At 36.2% G+C, this 27,001-nt stretch overlaps 1 protein-coding gene across 9 annotated transcripts in view; it reads left to right on the forward strand.

Annotated features, from left to right (window-relative positions):
- Positions 1-27,001, forward strand: part of ATAD2B (ATPase family AAA domain containing 2B) — a 174,313-nt gene that overhangs the window by 87,619 nt on the left and 59,693 nt on the right. For all 9 annotated transcript variants that reach the window (XM_028831940.2, XM_077960071.1, XM_077960075.1 and 6 more), the window contains 5 exons: positions 2,641-2,800; positions 7,788-7,878; positions 13,170-13,481; positions 16,825-16,960; positions 26,068-26,254. In XM_028831940.2, the coding sequence (XP_028687773.1) occupies positions 2,641-2,800; positions 7,788-7,878; positions 13,170-13,481; positions 16,825-16,960; positions 26,068-26,254 (886 nt within the window). The remainder of the gene's footprint in view (positions 1-2,640; positions 2,801-7,787; positions 7,879-13,169; positions 13,482-16,824; positions 16,961-26,067; positions 26,255-27,001) is intronic.

Here is a 27,001-nt window from a genome sequence, read left to right on the forward strand (position 1 = left end):
ACCCACTCCAGGACCTCCTCTGTGCTGAGAGCTGAACACTCAACATGACGACCTGCCTGTGGAGAGGAGCTGCCCACTCCAGGATCTCTTCTGAACTATTCTGTCACTCAATAAAGCTCCTTTTCGCCTTGCTCACCCTCCACTTGTCTGCATACCTTGTTCTTCCTGGATGCAGGACAAGAACTTGGGACCTGTCAAATGACAGGGCTGAAAAAGCTGTAATACAAACAGGGCTGAAACATGCCCCTTGCTCGCCATTTTGTGGGTGAAGAGGAGAGAAGAGCTGCAACTCTTCAGGGAGCTGAGACTTGGGAGCTCCCCGAGCCAGGGCTGTGACTTTGGGGCCCTGTGGTCCCTGGAGTCTGCAAGCTTCCAGGAACCGCCACGTTCCCCAGTGGCAGCCATAGAAGCTGCTTGCAGTGTGCCTGGTCCAGCCACAGCCTCACAGAGAGCCAGCACCTGTGCCAATACCTGGAGCTGCCTGCCCTGCTGCAGTAGCCGGCATGCCAGACTGTGCGCAGTGGCTGGACCTCACACTTGCTCACTCAAACACCCCTTGCTGCCCCATGCCTGGCTTGCCCCGGCAGGCATGGGATATAGGCTGGTAGTGTGAGCCAAGCGCAGTCAGGTTGAGTGGACAGAATGAGCCCAGCAGGTCTAAGCAAAACTGAGGCAGAGGTGCCACCAGCCACAGGTTTCCAGCCAGAAAAGCGACCCCCACAAGGGCTCCATAATAACAGCTGTACAGTACACTCATTTTTTTTTTTTTTTTTCCGAGATGGAGTTTCGCTCTTGTCACCCAGTCTGGAGTACAATGGTGCGACTTCAGCTCACTGCAACCTCTGTCTCCCGGGTTCAAGTGATTCTCCTGCCTCAGCCTCCCAAGTAGCTGGATTACAGGTGCTTGTCACTGCGCCTAGCTAATTTTTGTATTTTTAGTAGAGATGGGGTTTCACCATGTTGGCCAGGCTGGTCTCGAATTCCTGACTTCAGATAATCCACCTGCCTCAGCCTCCCAAAGTGTTGGGATTATATGCGTGAGCCACCGTGCCCAGCTTAGTTCACTCATTTAAACTGCATAGTTCAATGACTTTCAGTATATTTACAAAGTTGTGTAACCATCACTACAATAAATTTTAGAACGTTTTCATCACCCAGAAACCTTAAACCCTTTAGCCATCACTCCCAACCTTCCCCTCATCCTTCCAAGCTCTAGGCAACTTCTAATATACTTTGTTTTTTATAGATTTGCCTGTTTGGGATATCTTGTATACATGGAATCATACAATACGTGGCCTTTTGTGTCTAGCTTCTTTAGCAAAGTGATTTCAAGATTCATCCATGTTGTTTTAGCTGTTCATACTTCATTTATTTTTATTGAGGAATACTATTCCATTGTATGGATATACCACATTTATTCTACTTATTTATCAGTTGATGGCATTTGGGTTTCTTCCACTTTTTTGGCTATTATGAAAAGTGTTGTTGTGAACATTCGTGTAAAAGTTTTTTTTGTGGACATTGCTGGATCATTTGATAACTCTTATGTTTAACAGAGGAACTGCAATACTCTTTTTCAAAAGAGGAACATCATTTTACATTCCCACCAATCAGTCAGTGTATGAGTGTTCCAACTTCTCTACATCCTCATCAAAAGCTGTTAATTATCTGTCTGTCTGATTATAGTCATCCTGGTGGTTTTGAAGTGGCATCTCATTTGGTTTAATTTGCTTATGCTTAATGACTATTGATGTGGTTTTGTATATCGTCTTTGGAGAAATGTCTATACAAATTTTTTGCCTAATTATTAAAAAATATTTTTCTTACTTAGAGATGGGGTCTCGCTGTGTTTCCCAGGCTGATCTCAAACTCCTGGGCTCAAGCAATCCGCCCACCTTGGCCTCCCAAAGTGCTGGGATTATAGGCATTGCACCACTGCGCCTGGCCTTTTTGCCTACTTTAAAATTTTATTATTTGTCTTTGTATTGTTTAGTTGTTCAGTTGTAATTGTTTATTATATATTTTATCAAATGTATGATTTACAAATATTCTTAGGTTATATTTTTACTTTCTTAATAGTATCCTTTGAAGCAGAAAAGTTTTTAATTTTGATGAAGTTCATTTTTTTTTTTTTTGGTTGCCAAGGTTTAGGTGTCTACTGTATTTTCTGAATGCCTTTGAAAATAATTTTTGTAAATAACTTGATCCTGCATTAAAATATAATCATGCTGCAGTTATTTTGTTATCATTAAAGACTGATAAGCCGGGCACTGTGGCTCATGTCTGTAATCCCAGCACTTTGGGAGGCCGAGGCAGGTGGATTGCCTGAGGTCAGGAGTTCGAGACCAGCCTGACCAATATGGTGAAACCCCATCTCTACTAAAAATACAAAAATCAGCTGGGCATGGTAGAGTGCGCCTGTAGTCCCAGCTACTTGGGAGGCTGAGGCAGGAGAATCACTTGAACCCAGGAGGCAGAGGTTGCAGTGAGCCAAGATCGCACCACTGCACTCCAGCCTGGGCAACAGAGTGACACTCCATTTCAAAAAAAAAAAAAAAAAAAAAAAGACTGATAAAAGTTATCATAAGCAGCAGTGTTTACAATTCTTTTTTAAAATTTTGCCTGAAAATTATTTTACAGCTCTATAGTATCAACCCTCCTTGCTCTTATGGATGGATTAGATAATAGGGGTGAAATTGTTGTTATTGGTGCTACAAACAGACTTGACTCTATAGATCCTGCACTCAGGAGACCTGGTCGTTTTGACAGAGAATTCCTCTTCAACCTGCCTGATCAAAAGGTAAGAGTTTTTGTTTTCAATATGTTAATATTTATATGTAATTCTACTATAAGGCATATGTTCTGAGGGTGATATTTTATGAATTTTCATTGTTCAGATTTTGTGCTTATAGGATATCTTACTTAATACTTTAAAAACCTATGTAATTATGGAGCAGTTTTTTTCTATTAACAATTATAAGAAAGTTTATGATTTTTAGATAGTAAGAGGAAAGCTCTTGATAGGTCACTGTAGATACTTACTTGTGCTTTAGTCCTCCAGGTTGTAGTAGTTGTCCTGTATGGCAGTTTATGTGTCCCTAGTTAGCCAAAGTAACTTTATTCTCGTAAAATAATGTTTTTATAGAGTATTAGTGGGTTTATGAATAAGGACCCAGTGTCCAAATTTTCATAGAAATTGCTGTATTTAATTAAAAACAACAAACGTTATTCATTATGGTATAAAGTTTTTTTTAAAAGAATGTATTAATAATACAGGGCAATGTTTATCATTGATTATGTAAATAGTATATAATATGATATACGACGTTTTTTTTTCCCCAATTCAGCTTGAAACTTTTAATGTTATTCTTGGTTTGATTAGTATAATCTGACTGGCTTTTCATTAGAAACTCAAATCTGAGAGGAAGAGATACATGCAAAGGATATATTGTATGTGAATATGTATAGCTTTATTCTTAGACCTCTATGTGAAATGCCTGGTTTATATACCTAGATGTGAAAGTCTTAGTGATTTGGACTGTATGGAAGACCATAGAGTAACAAAGGCAATGGCTTCCCTGTGTAGAGCAGTTCGTTCCTCAGTTTGACATCAGTCTCTACAATCACCAGTAGTTGACTCAGATTTGGATTGACAATCTAATTTACAAGCTTTAAATTGGCACCAGATTTATTTAGCTTTGTCAGAACAGAAAACATAGCATATACAGCATTATTTTCATTGCACAAGTGCAACCTTCAGGAATGTATGAGTGCATATTGGTGTGTTTATTTGTAGCAGATAGGGCTGAAGTAGGTACAGTCTACTTCACTGTGGGGAAGCATCAACTTTTTTTGTTTGGGACATCTAACAACAGTCCAAGCACAGCTTTTATACTCTTCAGTACATGGGGAAATGTGCTTAGTTCTGAGACACAGCACAGGAAAGCCATTTCCTTGATTTCCCAATTGTCTTCTGTCTTCTATCTTAGCTAAGTAGGCTTCAGAGTCTATATGCCAATCACAGCCCTCACAGTCCAGGTTCAGTTCACGCAAATCAAGGGTTTAACAGTAGTTTAAAAGTTTAGAACAGCACTGTCTAATATAATTTTCTGTGATGATGGAAGTGTTCTATTTTGGCATTGTTCTTTGGGCAGTATGCATTGTGGTAGGCACTAGCCACATGTAGCTATTGAACACTTAAAATGTGGCTAGTGTGACTAAATAACTGCATTTAAAATTTTGTTTAGTATTAGTTAATTTAAAATTTAAATAAAATAGCATTGTGTGGCTCATGACTTACTATATTGCACAGCATGGATCTTGAACATAGTTTTCCACATTAACTTTCTCTTTCTAACATTACGAGCAAACAGTTTTGTGAGACTGAAATATAAGGTCGTTATTCTCAGGCCTGGGTCTGTGGAAAGGCCTATGCTGGCTGTTTACCTTTTTCCCTTAAATAGTTTTTAAGGTCCTGAGACTAGATGAGATTACCAAGTCTTCTCTCTTACAGAGCAGTCAGTAAGATAAGAGGAAAACTAAGAGAGTGGGGTGTTCTGATAGCCAAGTGAAGAAAATGTATCAATGAGGAGGGTGTGATTAACCATGTCACATGTTGCTAAGTCCATTCAGCTAAGGACAGAAAATTGGTCATTGTATTTATCATTATGTAGGTCGTCAGTGAATCTGATGAGAACAGTTTCAGTTAGTAGTGGGTGCAAAAGCTTAATTGGAGTGTGTTAGTTCAAGAGAAAATGGGAAGGAATTGGAGGGAGTGAATATAGATATGTTTTAAAAAGAGTTTTTCTGCAAAGGGAAGCAAAGAATTTAGGTGATATGATATTGAAGGAAGCAGGGGCAAGATAATGTGTTTCATTGTTTTCAAGACGGAAGAAATCTAGTAGAAAAGGAAATTTTTATGTGAAATTGAGAGATGTCAGTAGGCAAAAAGTGATAGGATTTAGCATAAAAGTGGCATGAATGACTTTAGATAAGAGCTAGCTAGTTCATCTGTGACAATAGAGAGAAGACAGAATATTGTTGGCACACATGCTGATGGGTGGACATCTTTGGTGATTAGGATGTGGGGAATCTGTGGAAGTTTTTTTCTGATTGCTTCAATTTTCTCAGTGAATTGGGAGGCATGGTCATCAGTGGAATGCGAAGATGTGCTGTGAGAAATAGTCTGCTAGGAGAAAGGCATAATGAATGACCTAGGGAAGTATTAAGGGTAGTAGTAATAAGGACCCATTTGGGTCATTAATTTAAAGTGATACCGGTCAGTGTCTCAGTCCTGTGGTTTGGCCAGTAGAATATCATGACTCTTGCTATTTGATTAAGTAAAAGATTAATAAAACTAAATCTTGTTTTCAAATTTTTATAATTTTGTTAATTATTTGCATAAAATAGTACACACCTTCCATATGCAGTAATGCTTTTTAATTTCTTTTATTTTCCTTTATCATCATTTTTATGATTGTTATAAGTAATATATATTTGTATGTGTACTTGTAGATTCTGAAAAATGAGGGGCTTGAATTTGCCTTTGATGTTTAATAGAAGTTACTTTCTATTAGAGGAAGCCCTTTGACTTACTATTTGGTATGCCGTATAGAGTAAAATACATAATGAACATTTCTTGATTTCTACATTTAAATAATTTTTTCTTCATTCCATGTCTTGTTTTTAGTGTGACAAAAGGAAGGTGACTTTGATTGGATTATATAGGGAAAGAGCATTATTAGGGACCTGAAAATAACTTGCTAACCTTTAATAATTAATTTCATTACTTTAAACCTCTTTTTAGGGAAATGAGAGGATAAGAATGGATCTCTTTTTGGGATATCTTCCAGCATAATTTTTTTTTACATGTTCTTAATATTTTAAGGGTCTTGTAATCACCCTTAGCAGCACAGTACCTGTGCTGCTAATGAAGTTTGTATAGATTCTTAATGTCATCTTACAGAATATATATGCTGTTAGGTTGATATTTCTTTTGGACTTTTTTTTTTTTTAGTATCTGTTCAAGCAGATACTTCACGTTGGAAGAAAATAAGTGTCATATCATTGCTTTAACTTTCATAGCTGAATGCCTAACTTAGAACTTGGAATTGAAACTGTAGCGATTGATTCCAGATTTTGTCAACTTTTTGAGCAAGATTTATCTTGATGACTTTGTAGTTGTTCTGTTTTGTTGCTGGTCCCCAAATCCCTCATCAAGTCAGTAAGATGTTATCATCTTGGTTATAATTTGCTTTTTCATATCTCAAGAAGCTTAGATAGCAGTGTTGAGGGAACAAGCATATTCAGTTTTTAAAAAGTGTTGTAATTTTCTCCAAAGAAGGCAGATGTGAAAACAAAATTCTGATCTGACTGTTGGTGGTGGTTAGTATCAGCTGATTATAGATTTTTTATATGTTAGTGTTTTTTTAAGAAAACTATTTTAGGCTGGGCACGGTGGCTCACGCCTATAATCCCAGCACTTTGGGAGGCCGAGGTGGGTGGATCACTTGAGGTCAGGAGTTCAAAACCAGCCTGGCCAATATGGTGAAACTCTGTCTCACTAAACATACAAAAATTAGCCAGGTGTGGTGGCGAGTGCCTGTAATCCCAGCTGCTCAGGAGGCTGAGGCACGAGAATCACTTGAACCTTGGAGGCTGAGGTTGCAGTGAGTGAGATCACGCCACTGCACTTCAGCCTGGGCGACAGAGCGAGACTCAGTCTCAAAAACAGAAAAACTATTTTAGAAAAATGAATTTCTGTTTGTTTTGAAAGCAAGACGTTAAAATTTTGATTGTAGATTTAAGCTAGAGAATGTTGAAATCAGTGTAAAATTGTTTATAACACTTTGATCTTTCAATGAATTTAATTGAAATTTATTGAAGTACCATGTATTAAATGCCAAAGCATCAACTAACTGACAAAGTAATAATATGCATGATATATATATATATTCTTTTCTCCCTTTGAGACAGGATCTCACTCTTATCACCCAGGCTGGAGTGCAGTGGCGTGATCACAGCACACTGCAGGCCTCGACCTCTCAGGCTCAAGGGACTCTCCCACCTCAGCTTCCTGATTACCTGGGACCACAGGCGTGCACCACCATGCCCAATTAATTGAAAAACAATTTTTTTGCAGAGACAGGATGTCACTATGTTGTCCAGGCTAGTCTTGAACTCCTGGACACAAGCGATCCTCCCGCCTCAGCATCCCAAAGTGCTAAGATTGCAGGTGTGAGCCACCACAACTGGCATGCATGATATTTACTTAAACTTGAATACTTTTCAAATTAAAAGCTTTTTTCAAGTTTAAGTTACTTGTTATTTTGCTCATTGTTGATCATAATACCACAAATTCTATGAAATGTAAAGTTTGTTTAAAATTATGACTATAACTTTTATAACATGAAAGTTTTTTGTTCATATATTTTCAAATGGTAAAAGTGGTATGGTGGAAAAGTGAAATATAATTTTGAATTCTAGTCCCACATGAGTCACTTAGTTGTTATATGCTGCCAGTCAATTTTCTTCACCTATCACAACATTAAATGTCTTAGGTTGTGAAACACAGAAAAGATCTCTACTACATGTCTCCCAGATTTATTGTTGGAATCAGAGTTGATGTAGATAGATGCTAAGGTGTTTAAATTTTTTAAAAATAAAAGTTTTAATGAGATATGGTTAGTCAAAATTTGTTCCACCTAACGTATTTGAAGGATTGATAATATTTTATCTGTACTTTTCTTCTTGGGCAAGATTTTATGTATCTGTGCTTTTCATCTTAGGCAAGAAAACACATCTTACAGATCCATACCAGGGACTGGAATCCAAAATTGTCAGATGCATTTTTAGGTGAACTGGCTGAAAAATGTGTTGGTGAGTGTTACTGTTTGAATTATTTGATTGTCATTGTTTATTCTGCTCAACCTCCCTTTCCCCTTATGTTTGGAGTGTGAATAAGCATAGTTATGTTTTTGATTGTGGGGTAGATTGGCTCTGCCTTTATATTTTAGAGTTATTTTAACTGTTTCACTTAAAAGTTTGAGTACTTGTAAATTAGAATTTTAACTGCCATTAGGTGTTTAGTTAACAAAGCTCAATAATAACATGCCTTTCACTGAGTGCTGGGTATCTATAATATTAATACAGGGTCTCCTTTTGAATATCATTCCCTCTTAGAAATTTTACTAAGAAGAATAGCTTAAACTTGAGAGAGAAAAGTCCATGTCAAAGCAGGACTGCAGCCTTTTACTTTTACTTTGCAGATTACACAATGGGCTCATTTTCATTCCTGTGGTCTAGAAAGAAGTTGGGTGGGAGAGGTCTTCAAAGAAAATAGTTAATGGTATTTGGTAGTATTTCCCCAAATATAAAACTTTCCAATTTAACTCTAAATTTTTCACAGAGTGGAAGATCTCTCCACAGAGTGAATGAACGCTACTGTCCTGCTAGGACGTGGTGAGAGTGTTTTATCTGCACAGATGATCACACATAGGAGATGGAATTCAGGGTTTTGACTCTAATTAGGTCTGAAATAAAAAGGCATACAATATTAGGCAGCTGAAAATACACACAGGTATTTCTCCTTCATTCTTTCCCCCTCTTTTGTCTGTTTTCCTCTCATACTCTGAAAAATATAAATTAAAAAAAAAAAAACCAATCTTCATGAACTTTTTAAGCATTGTGAAGAAATCCCCCAAATAAGTCCACTGACAATAACTTACTTGGGAAAACTTTAAAGTTACCAAAGCCAAAAAGAACAACTTAATTTAAAAAATCATTGTGATCCACCATCAAATAATTAAAACTTAAATAGAACATTAGTCCATTCAGTTAGCTACATCCAAATTATCCTCTTCATCCACAGGGACTTCCATCTCCGAAGCAGCATCCCTCAGCTTTTGAACCACAAAGACCTCGACATCTTCTGGTGAGGAGAAAACGTAAATCTCTCCAGCACTACTTCAGTTTAAGCTTTGCCTGGTATAAGAGAGCATGCGCCAAACACATTTCATGTTAATTTGGCTTGACCTTTGCAAAGCCTTGTGCTGCTTTATGGGAGAGGGTGGTATTTGGTATAAAATCCAGTCTTTTCCCTTTTTGAAAATAGACCCCTTTTATTTATGATGATATTTTACTAGAGTTCAGATCAGACTGGGAAATCTGTCGATTTTTCTGTAAATTTGTCACAGAATGATCCTTAACTGAAATAAGCAGAAGTCAAGTTGTCAAATCATTTTGGAAATTCCCTAAGAGATAGGTATTCTAAATTACTTTCTATTATCCTGTCTACCATCTGAAATATTATACACTCTAGTTTAATTCTTCATCCCAAATAATAGAATCTTAGTTTCCTTTTGCATTTCCAAAGACAATACTTCTCATTTTTCCAAGTGATTTTTTTTAACTTTTAGGCAGTTTCTTAAGTTTTTAAATTTTCATGGTATAATTTCTTACAAGACTGATAAATTTCTCTTACCTTGTTTTTCTTCCCCTCTGTGGGGTGGTAGTATGTCTGCAGACTCTGCTTATATACCATTTTCTTCCTGGACAGTGACATAAAAATCCATTATAATTAAATGACTTCTGTTTTTTGTTAAGACATTCATTCCATCTGAGAAACCGGTTCACATTAAAAAAAAAAAAAAATTCAGATCTTCAAACGGGAGTGAAATAGTAATTTTAAATCCATTACAAACTCACTTAGTGTATGTATGCCAAACATGTTTTAACATGAATAGGTTCAGTTCATTGACATTTATGCCTAATAAAAGAGTGTGTAGTCTTGATGAACATCTGTGAAGATAGCTGACCTTTTGTTAGAGGTTATGGATTTGGTAACTTTTACCTTGAAATTCCCAAGTTCTTAGAGGTTTTTGCATGCATATTGGGTGTGATTTTTGCATAGTGAAAAACTCAATATACATTGATATCAGGAACATTTGCATAAATAGTAGGAACTTACGATTAATGAAACACTCAACTCTAATCATATTTTTCTATTCCATTTTCAATGAGAGAACTAAAACAATGAAAGAGTCTCAATGAAGTATCTGTCTTGTGGGCCTTCATTATGTGTGATGCTGTACTTAAAACTTCATAAAATTTTGTTATGACCTTGTTTCTAGTCTAACCTCTTTAGTAGCTGTGTTTTCAGTCTTTCAGGACAATTTCTATCTTAATAGCAGTATTCAGGAATGCTCTTTATTTGATATCTAAATGTGTTCACAGAGTATTAGAATTGTAATGGTAGATTTAGTATGGTTATGAAAGGGATGTTTATACTTTTAAAAATATTAACTTTTAACTCCTAAAAGGCTGTAGTATATTTTCAGTATTACTAGAATGATCATATTATTTATTGTCTAAACAAGGACTCTTTGAGAGTGAAAAGGTGTGCTATTAATTATGGCAGAACAAGAGGCTTAACCAGCGCATGTGGTTACCCTAAGTGTAACCCATTTAGCCATGGTTATGATGCACTTTTAAAGTTTTAGAAGGAAGTATGTTAAATCAGTAGTTCTCAATTTTGTGTGTATCAGAATCACTTCTAAAGCTTTCTTGAAATGCACATATCATCAAGCCCCCAGAGATTCTGATTCACTAGGTTTATTGTGGGGCTTGGGAATCCGTTTTTTTTGTTTAAGTTTCAGTGTTTATTCAGGTGGATAATCAAGGTGAGAACCACAGATATAAACTGGTAATTCTTACTTATAAGCTAATGTAAAAAAATTTCCTCCTTTATAAGTCTGTTGGTTATAATAATTAATGTGAAAATCTGCCTCATTAAATGGGGTCTATTGATCATTTCTTTGTCTGGAATAAATGAGGGAAAGATGAACAATAATACATTGTTGTTATATATGTAATTAACATGTTATGGCAAACATAAATGTTATGGGTAACATTTACTATGTAAAATACCTTCTAGTGGCTAATTACTTGTTTTGCCTTAATTGTTTCTGAGTTTTAATTTTTTTAAACTTAGGCTTTTGCACTTAAAATAGGACCATATAGTATGTTCATTAACTGTGTATATCCTTTTAAAGAAGAAATAGAAACGTAATTGTTTATATTGTTTGAAGATGGTAGTATATTCCTTATTTCCTCTGAAATGGAAGACAGAATTCACATTCTATAATCAGATCCTTGGATTATTTTATTAACTGTTTATAACTTTGAGCTAGTGTTCTATACATTATTGAATTAATGAAACAGGTATATATGCAAAAGGAAAAGGTAATTTTTTTCCAGGTTTATTCTTTGAGAAATAGAAAATAAAATGAGACACTAGTGGTAAATTTGGTTATCCAGAGAATTATTTGTGAGACAGATTGCTGTCGTGGAACAATGTTAGTGCTTAATCTGCTTATAGTCTTCTGAATTAAGTTCTTCTAGGTCATATTAAGTTTTTCCCTAACTTTTAATAAGTTTTCCTTTGTAATCACCATTTTTAGTTGAGTATTTAAATGTTCTGTAAGGTCATTGTGAGGTGTAAAAAGATAAATAGTCCAGATGTGATGGCTCATGCCTATAACACCAGCACTTTGGGAGGGTGAGGCAGGAGGATTGCTTGAGGCCAGGAGTTCGAGACCAGCCTGGGCAAAGTGAGACCCCTATCTCTACAAAAAATAAAAATAAAAAAATTAGCCTGATGTGATGGTACACACTGTAGTCTCAGCTACTCAGCAGGCTGAGGCAGAAGGATTTCTTGAGCTCAGGAACTCAAGGCTGCAGTGAGCCATGATCATCCACTGCACTTCAGCCTGGGCAACAGAGCGATATGCTGTCTCCCAAAAATAAAATAAAAATAAACCTGGTATTGTTTGTTGAGGAGCTTAGTTAGGGTCTAATATTCTATAACTATTCGAATGGTTCCCCCTACTGGCATAACTGATAATTGTGGCCAAATGCAAGTTTAATTGCTAACAGGAAAAACAGTGTGGCTAGTTTGAGCTTTTCTTCCTTTTTGTGATGAGGATGCAACAGAGCATGTGTTTTTGTATGTATTTGTTACTCAGATGAATGAAATGACTTAAAAACACTGGGGCTTGATCTGTTGTTTGATTGTATCATCCATTAAACATGGGTAATAATACCCCATGTTGGTATAACGCTTAGAATTAGATTATCAGTCATTTTAAACTAAACAAAGAAAATTAATGTGGAAAATCAATGGAAATATTTTTTAATGTTCTTATTTACTTTAATATATTTGGAACTATCAGATGAATTACAATTTTAAATGATAATTATGGGAGTAACTGAATGTTAATAGTTGGTTGCACTCAGAGTTGGTAGTAGAATAGCTTTGTTTTTGAAGTTTCTTTTTATATACTATTTTATACGTGTTTGGAAGTTAATAATATTAGAAAAAATCATTTATAAGTAAGTATAATGTCATGAGGACTAACCTAATGATTGTGAATATTGATGAAGGACTGAAATGAAACTATTATTCTTTTAAAACTTTTTTTCTAAAGAAAGTTGTATGTTGTAGGCCAGCTGTGGTGGCTCATGCCTGTAATCCCAGCATTTCAGGGTGCCGAGGCGGGTGGATCACTTGAGCCCAGGAGTTTGAGACCAGCCTAGGCAATATAGTGAGACCTCATCTCTACAAAATAAATAAAAGAAAATAAAAAAATTACACAAATGTGGTGGCACATGCCTGTAGTCCCAGCTACTCAGAAGGCTGAAGTGGGAGGACCGCTTGAGGGTGGGAGGTAGAGGCTGCAGTGAGCCGGATTGCACCACTGCACTCCAGCCTGGGTGGGCAACAGAGTGAGACCCTGTCTCTTATCTGTTTATTTTTTTGAGACACTGTCTCTTAAAAAAAAAAAAAAGTTGTACATTGTAATCAGTTAATCACATAATACATGGCTTTTGTTTTAAAGCTTATATCGAGGACATACTTAAGATACATAGCTTGTTTTAATATTGTTAGCTTATGTTTTTGTTAATTAAAAATATTCAAAACATTTTTAATCTTAATGTAAGCATTCAGCCCTTTATTCAGCAGTTTTGTTTGGTGATTTTAAATGGCTAGTTTTCATTTTGCTGGTAAAATTGCACATAGTTATTGATTTAGTATTGATGATGATGTTAGCTAAAGTTGGTGCATGGAATAATGAATGTACCTTTGCTGTCCTTCTCCTTTTGTGCATTAGGCTACTGTGGAGCTGATATCAAGGCCCTGTGCACTGAAGCCGCCCTGATTGCGCTGCGGAGGCGTTATCCCCAGATCTATGCTAGCAGTCATAAACTGCAGCTGGATGTTTCCTCAATAGTGCTTAGTGCTCAAGACTTTTACCATGCAATGCAGAATATTGTGCCTGCTTCGCAACGTGCTGTGATGTCTTCAGGGCATGCACTATCTCCCATCATAAGGCCACTGCTGGAAAGAAGCTTCAACAACATCCTAGCGGTCTTGCAAAAAGTGTTTCCTCATGCTGAAAATAGCCAGAGTGACAAAAAAGAAGGTACTCTAAACTACTTTTTCATATTATTAAGATGAAACAAATACAGGAATAAATAAATATAGTTTCCTCACAAGATTATTTATGTGTCACTTTTGTAATATATCTGTTTATTCAGTACTGTATATTCCAGGCCTGGCATATTACCTGGCATATGGTAGTTGCCTGGTGAATGTTTGTAAGACAAATGAGTGAATGTTCACTTTTGGGACATTCTGATCATCTTAATGTAGTGCTATTACTATCTTTAGAAAGTTGACTATAATAATAGGTTAACCTTTAAAGCCCCAAATTGTCACCTATTAATCCTTTTTTATTTTATTTTTTTTATTTGAGATGGAGTTTTGTGCTTGTTGCCCAGGCTGGAGTGTAATGGTGCTGTCTTGGATCACTGCAACCTCCGCCTTCCGGGTACAAGCGATTCTCCTGCCTCAGCCTCCTGAGTAGCTGGGATTTCAGGTGCCTGCCACCATGCCCGGCTAATTTTTAAAATATTTTTAATAGAGACAGGGTTTCACCATGTTGGCCAGGCTGGTTTCCAACTCCTGACCTCAGATGATACACCGGCCTCGAACTCCCAAAGTGCTGGGATTACAGGCGTGAGCCACCGTGCCCGGCTTATTAATCCTCTTAACAGGCTTGCAGGTAAGCACTCTGATTATATAGAGCGGGGGAGTGGGAGATACAGGCTGGTAATTTATTTTTTTTTGAGACAGTGTCTCTGTCACCTAGGTTGGAATGCAGTGGCCTGATCTCAGCTCACTGCAGCATCTGCCTCCCAGGTTTAAGCAATTCTCCTGCCTCAGCCCCCCAAGTAGCTGGGATAGCAAGTGTGTGCCACCACGCCCAGCTAATTTTTGTATTTGTTTGTTTGTTTAATAGATATGGGGTTTCACCATATTGGTCAGGCTGGTCTCGAACTTCTGACCTCAGGTGATCCACCCACCTTGGCCTCCCAAAGTGCTGGGATTGGAGACTTGAGTCACCGTGCCCAGCCTGGTAATTTAGTTAATATAAGGTCATTGAATAAGTTCTGGGGCCTGCTCCAACCCAGGGAGCCTGATGACAGCCCTTGCTTTTACCTATGTTGCTATACTGCTTCTTTGGATTAAACTAATTATTTTGTTGTTATTGGTAGGGCATTCTGCAGTGTGCAGTGCTCATAGGAGTGTAAGGTATTGATAAGGGAGTAAATGAGAACCCCGTTGTAGAGGGTCTTGAGTTTTATCAAGCCTCTAGATAGTACTTTGCACGTGAGATAAAAACAGAACACTACTTTGAAAAACATCACTCATGGTTGGGTGCGGTGAGTCACGCCTGTGTAATCCCAGCATTTTGGGAGGCCAAGGCAGGCGGATCACCTGAGGTTAGGAGTTCGAGACCAGCCTGGCCAACATGGTGAAACCCTGTCTCTTTAAAAAACAAACAAATAAATAAATAAATAAATAAATAAATCAAATTAAAAACATCACTCATTTACAGGAAAAAAATTTTAAAATTAGATTAACATTCTAATCAGAGTATAAAGCTCATAAACTTTGAAGGGAAAGTAATGTCTTTTGATTATCTTAATTTCTCCAGTTCCTAGCACTTTGTCTGGAGTGCAGTCCGCACCAAATAGAAAATTATTCAGAGAATTACACTAACATTAAAAAAAATAGTAAAAATTATGAATGTTCAATGAATTTTTCTGTCATAAATATATTTTTCAGAAACTTTAATTGTTTAGTGACAGAGTCACATAAGATATCACATGGAATACCTGATTTCTTAAATTTGGCAGAGGGGAATGAATATTTTACTGAATATCTGTGAGCCAGGCACCATACCATGATTTGTGTATTTTTTATTTCTGAATTTTATAACTGGAAATGTATTTCATATGTATTTTATGTACCAAAACTTCCCAAAAAACTTACGTCACCTTTAGAAAATCATAAAAACCTTTTCTTTCATCATAGCTTTTTATCTCCATTTGTGAATTACCATTTTATAGCATTATTATCTATGTTTTCTTATAGCTTTTTTGTGTGTAAATGTAAAGTATGCTTTAGTTTCAGTTGGTAGAACTAGTTGACATGACCAGTGCAGAAGAGCAACCAAATTTTATTTGATTATCAGTAATTGGTTTTTAGCTATTTAGTCATATTATTTATTCTGGCTTGTTTTGACCTTTAATGTTTTTCTTAGATAAATATCATTTCTTTGTGTATGAAATTATCACTCAAAAGATACTCAGTTATTTCCCAGATTAAAATATGACTTGTACTAAATATTTAGCTTTTTTTTTGTTTTTTTTGAGACAGAGTCTTCGCTCTGTCACCCAGGCTGGAGTGCAGTGGTGCTATCTCAGCTCACTGCAAGCTCTGCCTCCTGGGTTCACGCCATTCTTCTGTCTCAGCCTCCCTAGTAGCTGGGACTATAGGCGCCTGCCACCATGCCCGGCTAATTTTTTTTGTATTTTTAGTAGAGATGGGGTTTCACTGTGTTAGCCAGGATGGTCTCGATTAAATATTTAGCTTTTAAAAGCCACATGAGATCTCTATCTGCCAGCATAATTTAGTATCTAATTTTAGAATGCATCTGCATATTTTTTGTTTTGAAAGGGTATGATTTCTCTTAATCTTAATTCTCTCTCATATCTCGTACACATGTAGCATTACTTTTTATTGAATGAATTGTCACTTCTGATTAGGCATGTTTGAAGTATAGCTGTTGGTAGTCCAGGTGAGGCTTTAAGTGTTGCATTCCCAGTAGAGATTTTAGTTCTAGTTAGTTCCCTGAGTGGTAACTGAAGGCCCATAGAGAGAATAATGCTGTATGAATGAGTATATTTTTAAGATTAGCTTTGACGGAATTTCTGACTCCATCTTAACTAGACTAAGTCTTCCTTGAAAAGGTGTATCCTCTTTAAAAAATAAGGGTCAGTTTGTTCCTTGTTGCTTTTATAAGAACTGGCCTTGATTCAGCTAACCTACTAATTAAACCAAATATGAAATGGACTGGTTTTGGTCATAATTAACTCAGAGATTTTTAGTTAAATAGGGTGGGATTTTATGAGAGTGCCACTTCTTTTCCAGACTTGTTTTTTTTTTTAAGCCAGTCAGTGAGTTCTTCCAAATTATCTCTCATAATACTTAAGTAAATAGTCTGTAAAGGTGAAAATGTTTTATTAATTTTGTTTATAGGTTATTTTAAAAGCTGCAGTTTGTCAATTTGCCTGTATTATTTGATAGATCACTTATTAATGTCATTTGATTTTTTAACCCAATTTTTCTTAGCTTTGGTAAGGCACTAATATTAAATGACTTTATGAGCCTCATAACATTGTGATTTTTTTAAACAGATATAGAAACTTTAATTTTAGAGGATAGTGAAGATGAAAATGCTTTATCAATTTTTGAGACCCATTGTCACTCAGGATCACCAAAGAAACAGTCATCAGCTGCTGCTATACATAAACCCTACCTTCATTTTACAATGTGAGTGATTTATATCAAATTTCTTTGTATTTAGAGCGATTTTTGATACTTTATGATTAGAATTATAGTATATTTTTACTTATGGTTGTAACTGTGAGGATATTGTTTTTCTGTTGTTTGGACACAATTCTGGAAAACTTTTACTATGTATTCTTATTCATGTGGTAATAGCTTGTTGGTTAAGTACTTAGGTGTTTTTTTCCTCCAACTAGAAGAATCTTTCCTGCTACTTTTCTTTTTTTTTTTCTTTTTTTTTTTTTTTTGAGACAAGAGTCTCACTCTGTCGCCTAGCGTAGAGTGCAGTGGCACGATCTCAGCTCGCTGCAACCTCTGCCTCCTGAGTTTAAGCTATTCTTGTGCCTCAGCCTCCTCTGTAGCTGGGATTACAGGTGTGCGCTACCATGCCCAGCTAATTTTTGTATTTTTAGTAGAGATGGGGTTTCACTATGTTGTCCAGGCTGGTCTCAAACCTCGGGTGCTCTGCCTGCTTCGGCCTCCTGAAGTGCTGGGATTATAGGCATACGCCACTGCACTCAGCCAAGTTTACTTTTCTTAAAAGTGATGGTGTGAATTTTTTTTCCCCCATGGAGGCAGAGGAAGGCTTACCCTTAGAAAGTCAAGTCATGAGCCCCAACTTTATTGCTTTTTATTTAATGGGCAGAAATGAAATATTAGCTATGATCTGGAGTACTTTAATTTGTAATAAACTTTAGATGATCATTTAGGTCTCTAAGGCTACTAAAAGAGATTTTGATTTAGAAATTGTTCAGTAATTAACTTTTTGATTTTCTAGAAACATTATACTTTTATAATTTGGATTTCATGGTTTTTCAATTTACATTTATCCTTTTATTATCTGTGTTAAAGCAACTTTTGCTGTGCGCTATGCTAGGTAAACACTTTTAGTGCAAATCTGATTTTAAATTAAGAGGCCAAGTAGTGTTCAAACACTAACAGCATCTTTACTTGCATTTACATAATTAGCCCATAGTTGAAGAACCATAAAGCTTCCGTTAGGTAGATCTAATAGCACTTCTATTAGAAGAGGCTGGATTGTGTGTACTTTTAATATTTTGAACAAATTTAAGTCTCCAACTTGAAGTTTTCCTGTGTAGATTTTGGTGAAATGTTGATTATTTGCATTGATAACCCTTTCTTGTTTTTCGTATTTTAAAATGAGGCTAAATTACTTTCATCTTCTCTTTTTTTCTTCATATGTTCTTTAATAGCAAACTCTTTGTAAGTTTTTTTCTTCTTCTCCAGATCCTTTCTTTTATGCTCTCGGGGAAGTTTTTTTATAGGCTATTCCACCATTTTACAAATTTGTTTTATCGATAGTTATGGGAAAGCCATTTTTTTTTTTTTTTGCCTTTCACCTGGCTAGCCTGTCTCTCTCTCTCTCTCTCTCTCTCTCTCTCTCTCTCCCCCTCCCTCTCCCTCCCTCTCTCCTTCCCTCCCTCATTCTCTCTCCTTCCCTCCCTCATTCTCTCTCCTTCCTTCTCTCTCCCTCTCCCTCTCTTCTTCCCTCCCTCCTTCTCTATCCCTCCCTCTCTCTCTGTGTGTGTGTGTGTATGTGTGTTTGACAGTTATAGTTATTTGAATTTGTATTATGTAGTAGCAGAAACAAAGAAACTATCAAAAGACGTGTTTAATTTTATAAGATAATTGTTGTCAATAAAGGAATACAGAAATAGATTTTGATATTAGAAAGTATCATGTCCAGTGTTAAGTTTTAACTTTTTATTGAGGACATTTCCTGCCACTGATTTAATGTGAGACATTGGTATGGCTCATTTTGTTTTAGCTTTTCTGAAAGAATTGGTTTAATTTTAGCTTCCTTTACGTAAGCTTTTCGAGTTCATTGATTTGACTTTCATTAAGTAATGAGACAACTATATTCTAGAATAAGCATTTTTTAGATGTTTTAGTAATATTTATTCACTTATTTCTTTGTTCACCTACCCATTTGTCCAATTTTTCTTTTTTTACCCTATGCCAGGCATTGTATGAGATACTGAAAACCTAAGCATGAATAAGATATAACATAGTTCTTTCTTTGGAGAAGGTCTCACTATTGGGGGTGACAAACATTTCAATACTGTGAAAGTGCTATGAAAGCAGAACTAATTCTGCTGAAAGTCTGGGAAGTTCTCACAGGAGAAAGTGATATTTGCTGTCCTTTTCATTATGAAGGGTTAGGAGTTTGCATCTGAGTGCTTTTTACAAATTAGATACACGTTTGGTATGTAAAGATCTGTGCTTCATATTCAGTAATATATATAGGCCTCTCAACAATCATACTGCATTTGTGGTATCTTCATTTTATAGATGAGGAAACTGAAGCACACAGAAGTTAAATAAGTTGCCCATGATCATGTTGCTAGCAGGTGGCAGAGCCAGACTCTGTGCTGTTTGTTTCCTAAGATCATATTTTTCCAAATTATTTCTGAGCTTAGTAAGTAGCTAGGGAATTGCATTGCTTCTTTAGGTAAGTTGAGCAATATATTTCACACTCTCCAAGAAGCATACACTGTAGAATTAAGGCCTTTAAGATGGGCAACATGTGGTCTTTTTTGTTTGGTTGGTTTAGTTTTCTGTTTGAGCAAGATGTATTAGTATTACAGATGAATGCAGAAAAAAAACTGCTTGGCCAGAAGAAAATGTAACTTTAGTGCTGGTTTTTAGTCACACTAGCCTGGGTATTGCTGGTGGATTTCTGGAAATAGTCTCCTGAAACAGTGTTGAAACCTTTTCTTTTTTTTTACATTTAATATAAAGGAGAAGTCAAGATAGTTAAGGTTTACCAATCTGGTAGAGAAGCCTTGTGATGGAAAATAAATTTTCTTTCTTACTTTATATTACCATAAGGGTGATTAGAAACAGAGCTTTCTGAGGTTTTTCAAATGAAAATAGCTTTGTTTTTTCTGATTAGAAAGATGATATACACTGTAGAAAATTCAAGTAATAAAGAAGAGCATAAAGAAGAAAGTAAAAATTAAAGCCCCAGCACCTGCAGGTAATATTTGTTAAAGTTTTGGTGACCACACTTCCATGTTCTCTCTATGCATGTATAATGTATAGACCCATACATTATCTGGATTATATCCTTCTCTAAGTTGTTAATATAACTTACTTTTTCACTATGTTGGGAATATTATTTCATATCAGCATATGTTTGATACCACTATTTTAAGATAGCTGCATATTATCTTACACTTTGGATATTCCACAATTTATAGACCCTTATTGGTAAAATTTGAAGGTTTCAAGCTTCTTTTATAAACAATAGACTTGTTTCTAAGTATACATCTTTACACCACTATCTGATTCAAAGTGTAAGATAAATTTTTAAGAACTGCAATTGCTGTGTCAGAGCGTATACATTTAACATGTTGACACAGATTGTTAAATTGCGTTCCAGAAGGCTTGTACTAGTTTACATTTCTCATACTAATGTATGAGAGTGGTATTTTTCTTATACCATTGTCAGTTCTGAGCACTGTCTTTTAAAATCTTTACAAACCAGATAGATGAATATAGTATCTTTTTGTTTGGTTGAATTGTTCATTTGTTCTTTCATATATTCATTCACTCATTCAAATGTTTTGTGAAAGTGCCCATCACGTTCCAGACATTGTCTTGGGTACTTGGGATAGGGCAGTGAACAAAATAGGGTAAGATCCTGGCCCTCATTGAACTTATATTTTTAAATAGAGGAGATGGACAGTAAAACAATAAATGTAATAGCTTGCTAGATAGATAAAATGTTAGAAGATAAGTACTATGGGAAAAAATGCAGAAGATAGTAAGAGGTTGGGGAGTCCCTAGGAGTGGAGTGAGTTACTGAATACTTTTGGGCATACATTTTGGCATCTTTAGATCTATCACATATAATTTCAGAAAAGTTGTGCTTTTCTTCTACTGGTTATGAGGATATCAATTTTCCCATCCTCTCATTGATAATGGGTGTTGAAATTAATTTTTGGTTTATTCATCTAACAGATAAAAGATGTCTATCATTATTTTCATTTCTGTTTTCTCAATTTTTTAATCTCTGTGTTGATGACTACCGTTTCGTTCTCAAGCCTAGATTGCTCTTGATCTTCAGACCCTGACCAGTGACCCATCTCCCCTTGGTTGTACCATGGATCTTTTCATACATAGCTGGACTATATCGCTCCTTCTCTCCCTGTGACTCCTATGAGTCACCATTCATTCAGTTGTCTCAGCTAGAATTTGACATCATTCCCAACTTCTTTCCTTTTATTTCTTTCTTTGTCTAGTCAATGACCAAGTCTTTTTTATTTTTCTTACTAAATAAGTCTCATTGCAGGCTATTCCTTCTTCCTCTAACACTATTCTTGTTGAACTGTCATTCACATCTCATGCTTGGGTTACTATAGCAGATGCCTGATTATCTTTCCTCTCATTTGCCTTCTTTCAAAACCCTTTCCCATACTGACATGCTGAGATAGAGTTATCTGCCCTAAACTTGTATATGATTATCTTGCTGCTCTAAAGTATCTTAGTGCTTCCCCATTGTCTTCAGTACACATTCCAAACTTTTATTTTTATTTTTTTGAGACGGAGTCTTGCTCTGTTGCCCAGGGTGGAGTGCAGTGGCGCGATCTTGGCTCACTGCAAGCTGTGTCTCCCGGGTTCACACCATTCTCCTGCCTCAGCCTCCCGAGTAGCTGGTACTACAGGTGTCTGCTACCACGCCTGGCTAATTTTTTTTGTATTTTTAGTAGAGACGGGGTTTCACCATGTTGGCCAGGATGGTCTCGATCTCTTGACCTCGTGATCTGCCCGCCTTGGCCTCCCAAAGTGTTGGGATTACAGGCGTAAGCCACCATGCCCGGCCACATTCCAAACTTTTAACATGGCTTACAAAACCCTTGTAGCCCTTCGTAGTCTAACTTACCTTCCTTTTTCTCTCCCCACCCTAGTACCTTTACCGCACCCTCCACAACTTGTCCCCAGTACTTCAAAATAAACAAACAAACAAACAAAACCAAAACTGGCTATATGAACTGTATCAGTTACCCCAAAGAGCCACGTTCTTTTTAACCTTTGGTCCTTTGCGCATCCTGTTTTGCAGTCTTGGAATTCATCTCTTGTACCTCCAGTCTGTTGGGTTTCTGTCTTGGTAACAGTTTTCCAGGAATGCCTTCTATGAGTCTCTAATTGGTATCTTCCATAGCACTGTGTACTTAAACAGTACCACTTACTAATCACATTGAATTATGGTAATTTGTGTATTAACTTTTTTACTAAATACCACTCAATTATATGCTCTATGACAACACTGGTATTGTTTGATACTTAGGGCTAAGGCATTCAGCATGGGAGACATTCTATAGTTATATAATTAAATAAACATTTTAAAAAGTTTCCTGTTTCTATTTTCTTTTTGAATTGTCTGTTTTCGTCCTTTGCCCATGGAGGTTTTTTAAAAAAACTATGCATATAAACTCTTTATACATTAAGAACCATTCCTGTTTATGACAAATTCTTTTTATTAAATTTTCTTTTTATGCTTTCTCTATCAATTTTTTTTTTTTCAGATGGGATCTCTGTGTTGCCCAGGCGTCTTGAACTCCTGAGCTCAAGTCATCCTCCCAACTCAGCCTCCCAAGTAGCTGGGATTACAGGCACGTGCTACCGTGCCCTGCTGTATGACAAATTCTTTATGCCATTTGGTTGTTTACTGTTTGGTTCAGATTATAATTTTTGAGCTACAGACGTTTTTAGATTATTATGAATTAAAAATATGTGAATCTTTTAATTTAAATTTTGTGTTAGAATTCATTTTGCTTATGCTATGAAATGACCTGACTCCTCCGTTTTTAAACGTTTATTTTATCATCCATTTCTGTTCTTTTTATTTTATTTTTCGAGATAAGGTCTCACTCTGTCACCCTGGCTGGGGTGCAGTTGCACCATCATGGCTCACCGCAGCCTTGACTTCCTGGACACATGTGATCCTCCCACCTCAGCCTCCTGGTGGCTGGGACTACAGGTGCACACCACCAAGCCTGGCTGATTTTTTTGTTTTTAAATTTTTTGTAGAGATGGGGTTTTGCCATGTTGCCCAGGCTCGTCTCAGAACACCTGGGCTCAAATGATCTGCCTACCTGAATCTCCCAAGTGCTGGGATTACAGGTGTGAGCCACTGTGTTGCCCTCATTTGTTTTTTATGATTCTTTTCTTATATGAAATTATTTCATATAAGAAAATACAAATTCTTATAAATTTTATAAATTTATATTACTATAAATGTATATATTATATATTATAATTCATATTATCTTATAATATAGTATAAAATAATAAAATATTTTATATGAATTATACTATGAATCATAACTATTTTATTCATATAAAGTATTATACATTTATATGCATATACATTATTTCATTTTATATGAAATTCCTTCATATAATGATTACGATTAATCATTTCCTAGGCTGCGTTTTATGTTTAATTCTGTTTCTTTGGTGTATTCTACATTCTATTAATTGTTATTCTATAATGTGTTTCAGTATAAAGTAGGACACATCTTAACATAATGAGTTCAGAACCTGGGCTTTGCTGTCAAATGGGCTTGAATGACAATTTGAACTCTTCTATCTGGTTATACAACTTTATAGCTAACCTCCACGCACCCTGGTTTCTTATCTGTTTAATAAAATGAAACTGTGTTTCACAGAATTGTTAAGAAAATTGAACAAGAAATCTCTGTGAAGTGCTTGTTACTAAAACATGTTTGAATGCATTAAAATTGGAAGCTTTTTTTTTGAGACTGAGTCTCGCTCTGTCGCAGTGGCGCGATCTCGGCTCACTGCAACCTCTGCCTCCCAGGTTCAAACGATTCTCCTGCCTCAGCCTTCTGAGTAGCTGGGACTACAGGCACGTGCCACCATGCTCAGCTAATTTTTTGTATTTTTAGTAGAGACAGGGTTTCACTGTATTAGCCAAGATGGCCTCAATCTCCTGACCTCGTGATCTACCAGCCTCAGCCGCCCAAAGTGCTGGGATTACAGGCGTGAACCACCTCGCCCAGGTGGTAGCATGTTTTTAAAAAGTTTTCTCGATGTTCTTACTTGATTATTCTTTCAGTTAAAGTTGTGAATAAGTTGAAACTCCCCTCCTCCCAAAAATTCTTTTGGGATTTCAACTTGAAAATCCTATGCCTATAAAATGAAAAAGTAAATGGATTAGGAAGAATTGAGGTCTTTATATAGTTAGTCTTTGTGTTCAGGCTCAGTTTTACTCTTTTCTTGCTAAGACTATAATTTGATAATGCTTGTTTTACCTTTTAATTTTTTTATTTTTTTGCAGTGAATAGGATCTCCTTTCCTTTTTTACATTGGTTATTGATGGTGTTTAGGAAATCTATTGATTTTTCTATTTCTTCTGTCTTGTTACTTTGCTTGTAGATTCTGACAGTTTTTGGTTGATTTCTTGGATTTGCTACTACATAATCATATGCTTTAGAGGTGTCAATTTTTTCCTTTATTGCTTTCTATTCGTTCCATTTTAGATTTGCTTTATTCTTATTGTATTGCCTTAGAATGTCTAGGACTACCCACAGTGAGAGTAAACTTTGTTTCATTTGTTATTTTAATGGTGCTGTAGAATCTCGAAATGACAAGTTCAAGTTTGGTTTAATATATTTTCCTTCTCTGGTATGGGGCTTTAGATGTCATCTGTCAGGGTAGGAACAGTTAGTTTTTGTTGTTACAGAAATAATATGTGTTGGAAGAAGTTTATATATATTTGTTATTTTAAAAATTGTGATCGTTTTAGTTTGTTCCTGCTGCTATAACAAAATACCTTAAACAGAGTAATTTATAAACAACCTAAATTTATTTATTTATTTTTATTATACTTTAAGTTTTGGGATACATGTGCAGAATGTGCAGGTTTGTTACGTAGGTATACACCTACCAAGGTGGTTTGCAGCACCCATCAACCCATTATCTGCATTAGGTATTTCTCCTGATGCTATCTATCCCTCCCCTGGTCTCCCACCCCCAGACAGGCCCCGGTGTGTGATGTTCCCCTCCCTGTGTCCATGTGTTCTCATTGTTCAGCTCCCACTTATGAGTGAGAACATAACAACATAAATTTATACACAGTTATGGAGGCTGAAAGTCTAAGATCAAGGCTCTGGCAGATTTGGTGTCTGGTGAGGGCTTGGTTTCTGCCTCTAAGATGATACCTTGAGCACTGCTTCCTCTGGAGGTGACCAGTAATGTCTTCACATGGCAGAAGGGATTGAAGGGACTAGCTAGCTAGTTTTATTATCAAGCCCTTTGATAATATAACTAATCCATTCATGAGGGCTGACCGCTCATGACTTAATCACCTCCTAAAGGCCCCGCCTATTAATTGAGTCCTACATTTGGAATAATCTTCAGATCTACCTCTTTGTCAAAAAGTGAGATTCCTAACATTTAACCTTGAATAATTAATAACCAAATGATACTGGAGTTTAATGCATCTTCAAGTTAATATATGTGGTATGATAGCAGGAATACCAAGGTTATTTTATTTTAAAGTGGATTTATTTCATTATTTGTTTGTTTGTTTAGGTAGAGTTTTGCTCTTGTTGCCCAGGCTGGAGTGCAGTGGTGCAATCTCAACACACTGCAACCTCCGCCTCCCAGGTTCAAGTGATTCTCCTGCCTCAGCCTCCCAAGTAGCTGGGATTACAGATGCCTCCCACCACAACCAGCTAATTTTTGTATTTTTAGTAGAGACAGGGTTTTACCATGTTGGCCAGGCTGGTCTTGAACTCCTGACCTCAGGTGATCTGCCAGCCTCGGCCTCCCAAAGCACTAGGATTACAGGCGTGAGCTGCCACACCGGGCCCGTAAAGTGGATTTTATACCTTTATATTTTGGTTATTAATATGGTCAGAGGTACCAACATTTTAAAACCATAATTAATGAAAAAATAAATCACTGTACTAAAATAATATAGGAAAGTTCTGTTAATTTTGAGTTAAATTGTTTTAATGTAAAAATTTTGCCTGATATTTCATATTTATCTTCAGAATGTATGATTTTGAAATAATTGTGTCTTACATGTATTACAGGTCACCGTATCATCAGCCAACCTCATACAGGCCACGCTTACTGCTATCTGGAGAACGGGGCTCAGGTCAAACTTCTCACCTTGCTCCAGCACTTTTGCACACTCTAGAAAGATTCTCTGTGCATAGACTAGATCTCCCAGCACTTTATTCAGTTAGTGCCAAAACACCTGAGGAATCATGTGCACAGGTAGGTTTGTATCACATCAGAGCACTTCTGACTTTCTTATTGCTTATATTTTGGTAATATTTCTAGTGTGTAGTGTTTACAGATAAGATTTTTCAGAGTATGGTATGAATATTAACTTTTTGTTGGTTATTCATTAGCATTCTAGTATTAGTGTAAAGGATCCTTTTGATGCATACAGTTTTTTAGGTGAGCTCATTGTCTTTCTCATGATCTTCCTTACTGAAATTTTAATACCCTGTTTCATTATGCATTGTATGTAGAAAGGGAGTTTATTTTGCCTTTTTCTGACCCTCTGTTCAAAGCTGTGGTCTCACAGCAGTTTCAGACTTTTGTCTTTTCTTAGAGCCTTATCACAGAAAGGGAAATGATATCCAGTTTGAGATATCAGAATTTAATATTCATATTAGAATAGTGATAGCCGTTCAAAAATTATAGATATTTGTGTTGATAGTTGTGTGTTTGATATTTGACTTTCAATTATTTTATATTTACTGGTTTGTGAAGCAAAGTTCTAGTGGGGCTGTTTATATTTCTTGAGGTTGTTATATATAACCATGGATATATTATATCATATTGAAACTAGGGATGAGGGTAATACATTTTTTGAGCTAAGGAACCATATCTAAGCCATTTCTGTAACTCTGACAAGGTGTCCAGCTGATAGTGGTCATTAAATGTTTGAATAATAGTGTTTCAAATAAATAAATTAGAGAAAGGAATGCCACTTTGTAGTTTGCTACTTAGCCT

The sequence above is a fragment of the Macaca mulatta genome, chromosome 13 (assembly GCF_049350105.2).
Source record: "Macaca mulatta isolate MMU2019108-1 chromosome 13, T2T-MMU8v2.0, whole genome shotgun sequence".
In the NCBI taxonomy this organism is placed as follows: Eukaryota; Metazoa; Chordata; class Mammalia; order Primates; family Cercopithecidae; genus Macaca; species Macaca mulatta.